Source organism: Mastomys coucha, unplaced genomic scaffold, assembly GCF_008632895.1.
Source record: "Mastomys coucha isolate ucsf_1 unplaced genomic scaffold, UCSF_Mcou_1 pScaffold6, whole genome shotgun sequence".
Taxonomy (NCBI): domain Eukaryota; kingdom Metazoa; phylum Chordata; class Mammalia; order Rodentia; family Muridae; genus Mastomys; species Mastomys coucha.
This window is the reverse complement of record NW_022196912.1, coordinates 122,272,206-122,281,604: the sequence shown is the minus strand read 5'-3', so window position 1 is coordinate 122,281,604 and position 9,399 is coordinate 122,272,206. Positions and strand designations below refer to the sequence as shown.

The following is a 9,399-nucleotide window of genomic DNA, read 5'->3' as shown; positions in this document are numbered from 1 at the left end:
GTCTACAGAGTGAGTTCCAGGACAGCCAGGGCTACACAGAGAAACCCTGTCTTGAAAAAACCAAAGAGAAAGAGACAGAGAGAGAGAGAGAGAGAGAGAGAGAGAGAGAGAGAGAGAGAGAGAGAGAGATATCACCATATCATATCTAGAGGCCATGGTTCCTGTCTCCAGCTCTTAGGTGAATGGGATGCAAGCCCACGGAAGGGTCTTCCGCACTCCCAGGGCGAAGTCTAGAAAATCACACACTTCCAGTCTGAAGCTTCATACTGAGAAAGGCAGAGCAGTTGAATTAGATGAACTGCTTTGTAAAATTGAAAAAAAAAAAGAGTAGTCTATCTGAAGACGTAGCTCTCTGGTACAGTGAATAACTAGCACTTGTGAGGGCCTGGATTTGATTCTCAGTACCACAAAAATTGCCAATACTACAAAAACAGAGAGGGAAGGAGGGAGGGATGGAGGGAGGGAGGGAGGGAGGGAGAGAAAGAAAGAAGGAAGGAAGGAAGAAAAGAGTCCAGTCTACAGAGCTAGAGAGGGCATGTTTAAATGCACACACGCAATTACATAACCACATACCCTTGCACCTCACACATGTGTGCACACTGCGTGGGCTCTAGGAGCCAGTCCCCCCACCCCATCCCCTTCCTTCTCTCCTCTCGAGATTGCACTGCTGACCACCCTTGCTACCCAGGAGCTCTTCCCTCTGGGCTGAGACACAGGTAAAGACCCAGCCACCATGTCGCCCCATGCCTCTGTGAACCAGAAGAGGACCACCCGAAACTGAGGGTTGGCAGAAGAAAGGAGCCAAGGAAGATGAGCACAAGAGACATGGACAGAGCGCAGGAAGAGAGGGGAAGACAAACAGCGTCAGGGTTGGTTCCATAGAAAGATCAACAAAATCCAAATGCCTCTAGAAAAATGAACAGAGGACGAGAGGGGATGCTTAAGCGTCCAAAGGGTGAAGAATGAAAGAATACCATGGCAGGTGGCGTCACCCCAGAAATACACAGAATCATAGGAGACCGCTATGAATAATGGCATGCTAGCAAAGCTGGAGATGCTAGAGGGAGTGGGTCTGATCCTAGAACTACGTAACCTAATAAGAATGAATCATAAAGAAATTAAAAATACGAACAGACCTATAATTAGCAAGAGACTGAGCGGCAGCAACAACAACAAAAAAATGCCTACTGAAAAAGGAGAGCACCAGGCCGGTTGGCTTCACGGGAGGACCCTATCAAATAGCAAGAGAATAATTAACATCAATCCTCCTCTTCAGAGCTGATGGGGACAGAAGAGCTCTGATTTCATTCTATACAGCAAGTATCACTCTGATACTGAAGCCAGACAAATCCACTAAAAGAAAAGAAAAATAAAAGATCAATATCCTCAATACTAACAAACCGAACTCAATAAGGAATTTCGAAGGCTGAACAGAACAAACTGAGACTTATAATTTGATTTCAAAGGTGTTTCAGAGAATCAAAATCAAACAATGTAATAACCATATTAATAGATGAAGAGCAAACATCACACCACCATCTCAATTAAAAAAAAAAAAAGAAAAAGAAAAAGCCTTTGACCGTCAGTGGGTCAGTGGGTCAGTAGGTCTGTGAGGTGGCTCACTAGGTAAGAGTCCTTGCCATTCAAGCCTAGAAACTTCAGTATGCCCAAGCCTAGGACCCACATGGTAGAAGGAGAAAACAAACTCCTATAAGTCGTCCTCTAACCTCCCACATGCATGCTGTGGCACGCACACGAACCTGCAAAACAACAATAAATAAAATGTAATAAAATAATATTAAAAAGAAAAAAATCTTTCATGATAAAGATACTCAAAGAACCAGGAACAGAAACAAACTACCCCCCATGGAGCAGAAGCCACTCAGGAAACCATGGCTAAGTTACCCGAGGAGGGAAGGCTAAAAGAAAGCGGTCTCTCCGAGAGTGGGAAAAGATCAGCCAATCTCATGTATCCGACATAGTACTAGAAATCCTCACTACAGCAGTTAGACAAGGAAAAACAAAGCATCCAGAGTGAGAAGGCCCAGCGCACCTCTGTAGACAGCACGCGCTAATAAAGCATCCAGAGTGGGAAGGCCCAGCGCACCTCTGTAGACAGCACGCGCTAGAGTGTGCAAACAAAAATCAAAAGCCACAGAACGTTAAAGACTACACATATACACACACAAACTATGCAGAGGATCAGTGAAGTCCTGGGTGGTATGTGTAGTTTGTCACAGGCATGAACATGTCAAGGGCCTGAGTGTCTCCGCCCCATGACAGGGGCAGAGCCCTCCTTGGATCCATGTGCTGATGGTGACAGTGTATGAAGGAAATGTTCACTGTAGCTTTCTTCCTGAGTTTTACAGCCTGAAGACAGCTCCTACCAAGATTAACTAGTCCTGCCTCTTTACTCCGCTGTACATAATAACCCAGACTCCTTGACATCTGTAGGTAAAAACTCCACTCCCTGTTCAGCTCTATTTGTGTTATAATTTTGTCTCCCTGTTCACTTCTACACAGTAAACACTCTGAGCTTCCACAATGCTAAAACATCTCTATACAAAGACCTGGACCACCTGACCCCAGCCTTTCTGTGTCTGTGTGTCTGTCCTTAGTCATTCCCTCTGTCCCCAGAGCTGTACAGGATGAGGCACAACAAGTAAATAATTTCAGTAAAACTTCAAGATCTAAAAAATCAGCACACAGAAGTCGGATCTATTCCCTTCTTATCTGAAAGGAAACGGAGAGAACACCTCTACCTATTACAACATTAGAAATGTTGGCTACGTAGGAACAATGCTATCTTAGAAGGCAAAAGACATGCACACTGTGAAACCATACAATTCTACTAAAAGAAAAATTAAGATACAAATACATTTTAACTAAGATACAAATAAATAGAAAAACCAAGCTTGTAGATTAAAAGACTTGGTGACCATATTATTTAAAGCACTCTACAGATTCAGTGCAATCCTTACTAAGACTTCAAAGGTAATTAATTGTGCTGGTTAGTTTTTGTCAACATACACATTAGAGTTACCTTGGAAGAAGAACCCTCAATTGCGGAGTTGCCTCCATCAGAACATGAGACAACTTCCTTCCTCCCTTCCTTCCTCCCTTCCTTTCCTCCTTCCTTCCTTCCTTCCTACCTTCCATCCTTCCTTCCTTCCTTCCTTCCTCCCTCCCTCCCTTCCTTCCTTCCTTCCTTCCTTCCTTCCTTCCTTCCTCTTTCCTTCCTTCCTTTCTTTCTTTCTTTCTTTCCTTTCTTTCTTTCTTTCTCTCTTCCTTCCTTTCTCTCTCTTTCTTTCTTTCTTTCTTTCTTTCTTTCTTTCTTTCTTTCTTTCTCTCTCTCTCTCTCCCTTCCTTCCTTCCTCTCTCTCTCTCTCTCTCTTTCTTTTTTCTTTCTTTCTTTCTTTCTTTCTTTCTTTCTTTCTTTCTTTCTTTCCCCAAGACAGTTTCTCTGTAGCCCTAGCTGTCCTAGAACTCACTCTGTAGACCATGTTTGTTTCGAACTCACAGAGATCCACCTGACTCTGCCTCTTGAGTGCTGGGATTAAAGGCATGCACTACCCAGCATGCTTTTTTCTTTTTGAGTAATGATTGATGTGCGAAGGCCAAGCTTACCATGGTGGTGCCACAGTTGTGCAGGTGGTGCTAGCTTGTAAAGAAAAAGTGGGCTGAGCAAGCCAGTAAACAGCATTCCTCTGCCTCAGTTCCTGCCTGCCTTAAACTCCTGCCCTGGCTTCCTGTGCTTGGAAGACAAATAAACCCTTCTAAGTTGCCTCATGACGTTTACCACAGCAACAGAAAGGCAAGCAGATTTGCAGAAACAAAAATCAGGGCTGAGGGAGGGAATAGAGATGAAGGCCTCAATCTTGCTGAGTTTAAACCTGTAGTGACAAAGACATCACAGTACTGGCAACCAAGATGGTTTTACCAGAGACCAGTGGTTCAGAAGAATGAACCCAGAAATGAACCCTTGTATCTATGGACAAAAGATTACAATAAAGATGTCAAGACTACCCACTGGACAAATGACAGTCTCTAACAAATGAATGCTGGGAAACTGGAAATCACATGCAAAGGGATGTGTAAGACATCCCTTACACGATATCTAAAAGTTACTTAGAAGTTAACACCTACAACCTAAGTACCCCTAGAAGACAGTACAGGGGAGAAGGTTTAGAATGTGGGATCCCACAATGGTTTCTTGAAATAGACACCAAGGGCAAATACAGTCTGCCCATCGGACCACGATCTGCTTGTCCTTAAAGCAAACAAACTCTCATCAGAGTAGAGGGAAATGTAGGGAACAGCTGCACACACCGCAAGTCACACACCTAGTAAGTGATGAATATTCAATATATAAGGAAGCTCTATAGTTGCATGACAACAACAACTGCTCCAATTAAAATACAGGTAGGTGTGTGTGGTCTCACATGCCTGTAAACCCAATGCTTTGGGAGCGGAGGCAGGAAAAGCACAAGTATGAGGACAGCCTGGGCCATATAGCCAGACGCTGTCTCAAGAAGCAGAAACAGCAAAATATAAGTACATGGTAAAGGTGTTGGATAGACTTCTTTGAATATGTATAAATGGTCTACAACCATAAGAAAAAAATGATGTAAATCATTAATCATAAGAGATACAGGGGCCAGCAAGATGGCTCAGTGGGTGGGCCTATCTGCCTCCAAGCTTGATGGACAGAGTTCTATCCTAGGGACCCACTGATGGAAGGGAGAACTGACTCCTCCAAGTTCTCCTCTGACATATAGTAACAGGCCACGACAAGATACACACACACTCAGACACACGCACACATATGCACACTCAGGCACACTCATACAGATAAAACCAAAACAAATAAAAATGCAATTTCAAGGGCAAGTATAGTTACCTATACATTTCATCCCAGAACGGGACCATCATGTTGGCTGTGTGGGTAAAGGCACTTACGACCAAGGTGGTGAGCAGAGTGCCACCCCCAGGGCCCACATGGTAGAGGGTGAGAATTGAGCTTTACAAGTTACACTCTGACCTCTGTATGGACAGCCATGGTGTGTTGGTACGTGAATGGTGCTGTCCGCAGGCGCACACACACTTTATTAATTTTATAATTAAATGAGCTAAAACAGAGTCAGAGGGAAGAGGGATAGTGTCAGGGGCTACAGAGATGGAGAGTTGAAATATTTAATGGATAGAGAGATTCCATTTTGAGAGACGAAAAGTTCTAGGAACCTACTGGACAGCAGTATACTGCTGGATGGCAAACTTAGGGTTAGGTGGCTTTTATTACAAGAAAAACAGCAGGTAAAGCCCTGAAATTTACAGAAAAAAAGTCAATTTTGTTGGTCTTACATCTAGAGAGTTAAAGTGCTACTTCCCACTGTCAGTTAGAATAATCCAAAGGACATTTTGTGTTGGTTATAAAAAAAATGGATGATTCAAGCAAAGATGGAAAGATATAAAATGTGGCTAACTAGAGCACTTTAAAGGGGGTTTTGTTGTTGTTTTGTTTTGTTCTAGTTTGTTTGGCTTTTTTGTTTTGTTTTGTTTTAATTTGTTTTGGTTTTTCAAGACAGGATTCCTCCATGTAGCCCTGGCTGTACTAGATCTCCCTTTGAAGATCAGGCTGGTCTCTGCCTCTGCCTCCTGAATGCTGGGATTAAAGGCATGTGCCACCACCACCTGGCTGCACTTTAAAGTCTTAAAAAGCACTGTATGGAGAATCTGCTTGGTGAAGGGCTGGATGGTCTGATTAATTCTGTATATATTCAAAGATGTCTTAACTCCACCCACTTTAGGCCTGACAGAATTGACTTGGTATCAGTTGTATCTCATCACCTTTGACCTACTTACAATGACTCGCCATCTGAACTATGACCCACTTGCTGTTCACCTCACCAACCCAAACCTCAGCACAGTCCCCAGCTGCCAACAAGCAGGGACACAGGAAGCTGTCTACTTGATACTTTTTGTTTTCTTTTAAAGTCATCAACTATCAACACTCTCTGGACAGCCAGATGACACCATTGGTCCTGATAAAAGCAGAGTCCCCAAAAGGTTGAGATCTCTCCCTGGGTCCCACCGGCACCTTCTCCCATGGTCTGTGAGTGACCATGATGCTGAGTTTTAATTATCAACTTGACATAATCACAGAAGAGAGTCTGATGAGGGATTGCCCGGGCTGTGTTGGCCTGTAGCATGCCTGTGGGCATGCCTGCAGGGGATTTTCTGAACTGGGTTAATTGAGGTTGAAAGACCCACTTTCAATGGGAGCAGCTCCATTTCATGGGTTGGGCCCTGGCAAGCAAGCATGTATTCTCTCTCTCTCTGTCCTTGAATGTGGGTGTGACTAGCCGGTTTATGTCCTGCCTTGACTCTCCCAAAGTGAAGGGCTGCAACCTGGAATTATGAGCTAAATTTAACCTTTATTCTTAAGTTGCTTGTACTGGGGGTGTTTTATCACAGCAACAGGAAATGGAGCTGGGATGGCGATAAAATGTTCCATGTATTTTGTCAAGCGTCCTCTGTGCCTCACCTGATGGACAGAGAGGTCAGGGCTGTCCCAGAGCTGTCACCTTGGTTACAATGAAGTAGGACAGGTCCAACAGCCACCATATACACACAGGGGCCCCACCGTATACTAGCAAGTTTCCTGGGGCTAGGGGGACACAGGCATCCAGCCTCTGCTGACACGAAGCATCATCTCATGAAGGCATGCCCTGGACCCAGATGGCATGGCTGGGGTACACAGCTACCTTCTCAAGAGTAAATTAGAGGAAATGACAAGTGAAGGTGATGGCTAGGTTCCTATTCTAGGTCACAGAGGCAGCAGGTGCAGCCCATAGGTGTCCTCCAAGCACTTCAGCCCCCATATTCAAATCCTCAGTGTCCCTAAGGCCACTAATATTTTGGTGAATTCTACAGGTTTGCTGTATTCTTTGGTGTGTGTATGTGTATGTGTTGTGTGTGTGTGTGTGTGTGTGTGTATGCCTAGGGTGTGTATTGGGGATATGTGTGTGATGTGGTGTGTTTGTGTCATATGGTGTGTGTGTTGGATGTGCATGTGTGTGCACGTGTGTGTGCTTGGGGATGTGTGCATATGTAGTGTGTGTGTGTGTGTGTGTGTGTGTGTAGTGTGATGTGGTGTGTGTGTGTGCATATTGTCTTTGTGTTTATTTGTGTGTACACATCCATGTGGTTGAAATCAGTAGTCTTCCTTGGTTGCTCTCCACTTTGTTCATTGAGGCAAGGTCTCTCCGTTGAACCTAGAGCTAGCTCACTGAGAAGGCTCGTCCGGCTGGCCTGCTGGGGGATAGCTCTGCTTTCCAGGTACTGCCTGCCTTGCCCACCCAGTGTTCACATGGGTTCCTGGGATCTGAACTCTGGTCCTTCTGCTTGCTGCTTGCACAGGATGATGCGTTAGCCTCTGCACCATTTCCCCAGCCCTCTGTCACACTCTCACGACACACCTGAGGCAGCGTTTCACAGGAATTTCTTCAAAGCTAGCTACACTATAAAATGAATGAGCATTTAACTCTCTATAGTCTAAAATTAATGCTGATTATAAAAGACAACATTGAAGTGCAATAGTCAATAAGTCATCAAAAAGTTGGTCCTGAACTGTGATCTACCTGAAGATGTCTAGAATCCCACTTTTAGGCCCAATTTAAAAGTATGAGTTTACCCAAATCTTACCAATAAAACTTACAGGTTTCTTTGGCAATATGAGCTTTGTTGTGTTTCATGGAGGGATGTAGGTTGGAATCCCAGTTGTTTTTATAAAGAATGGTAAGCAGAAATACTCATCCCATGCTACTGTCTTGGCTGAGACTTCATAAGTACAACCTTAGATAGAAAGCCAATACTGAGTTACCTACCATTCGTGGATGGCAACACATCAAAGCCTGGCCTTCTACAAGCCTCAAATCACACGAGACCACAAGCGTCTTATGAAAAGGGGCTGCTCCTTCTAGACCCCCAAAGAGCTGCATTGAGAAGTCAGGTGTGTGGGGAGTGGGGGAGGGTCCTTCAAGTAGCCTACCTTTTGGTTACCGGCACAACCATTTCTTTCCTGGACCCCGAGGGGGATGGGAGGGAGGCACTGGGTTTCTTTGGTAACACGGTGCCATTGTTGACGGTGGTTCTTAATGGCAGGGTCTGCCCCAGTGGTCTCGCTGCAAGAGAAACATAGGATGAAGTCAGAACTTTGCCCATCACAGCAGTAACAATCCACGGAACCCAAGCTGTAAGGGTGATTTGTTTTTCTTTTTCTTTTGTTTTGTTTTTTGTTTTTGTTTTTGTTTTTGTTTGAGATAGGGTTTCTCTGTGTAGCCTTGGCTGTCCTGGAACTCACTCTGTAGACCAGGCTGGCCTCGAACTCAGAAATCCACCTGCCTCTGCCTCCCAAGTGCTGGGATTAAAGGCGTGCGCCACCACTGCCAGGCCTGTAAGGGTGATTTTAATTCTAAAAGCCAGCAGTAGTGGCATGGGTACAAAGGCAACTGGTGGACTTTCAGCAATGATGACCAAACTATGACCCTAGATAGCATCCTCTCACCCTACACAGATATTAACATACAAGCAACGAGAAACACAAAGTTAAACATCTCTATAGAAGTAGGCTTCTTTTTTTTTTTTGAGAAAAAAGACGTTTATACACATAAGTATGAAATTAGATCCATAGCTATTACCTTACACTGAAATGAGCTCCAAATGACTCAAATACCTTAATATGAAACCCAAAACACTGAAACTAAAAAAAAAAAAAAAACATAGGCATAACTTACATTATATAGGGGTAAAAATGGACCCAGGAATTAGGACCAACAATTGGCAAATGAGACCCTATAAAATTAAGATTTTTACACATCATAAACAACAATTGAATAAAGAAGAATCTTACAGAGTGGGGGATAATCTTTGTCTTATGCCTTTGGTGAGGTATTAATATACAGAATATATTAAGAACTCAAAGAACTAAGAGTCTAAAACAAATTATTTGAACAGAGTGGGCTATAGATAAGAACATGTTCTTAATCAAAGTCTCTGAGAGCAAATGTTGTTGAAGAACCTGTAGATTGTTTCTTAGTACAAACATCTAAAACCTTAATATCTAAATTTGTTTACAAATGCCTATTAGATGATAGAGGTTTGGAATCAGTTAAGATTAATTACTGTAGAGTTGAGACTACCATCTTAGGCTTTGATTATGCCAGTTATTATCAATTAGGCATATTCATAGACACAGATGATATTTTCCTTTACAAAGGCAAAATTGGCCTCTTTTTTGTATCTTTTTTAAAATATTTTCTTTATTTACACATTAATTTCTCCATTCCCAGTTTCCCCTCCAAAAAACAAAGAAACAAACAAAAACAACAAAAACAAACC

At 43.3% G+C, this 9,399-nt stretch overlaps 1 protein-coding gene across 8 annotated transcripts in view; it reads right to left on the bottom strand.

Moving 5' to 3' along the window:
- The window catches only part of Eml1 (EMAP like 1), a 180,937-nt gene that overhangs the window by 54,971 nt on the left and 116,567 nt on the right, over positions 1-9,399 (bottom strand). For all 8 annotated transcript variants that reach the window (XM_031355391.1, XM_031355393.1, XM_031355395.1 and 5 more), the window contains exon 3: positions 8,051-8,183. In XM_031355391.1, the coding sequence (XP_031211251.1) occupies positions 8,051-8,183 (133 nt within the window). The remainder of the gene's footprint in view (positions 1-8,050; positions 8,184-9,399) is intronic.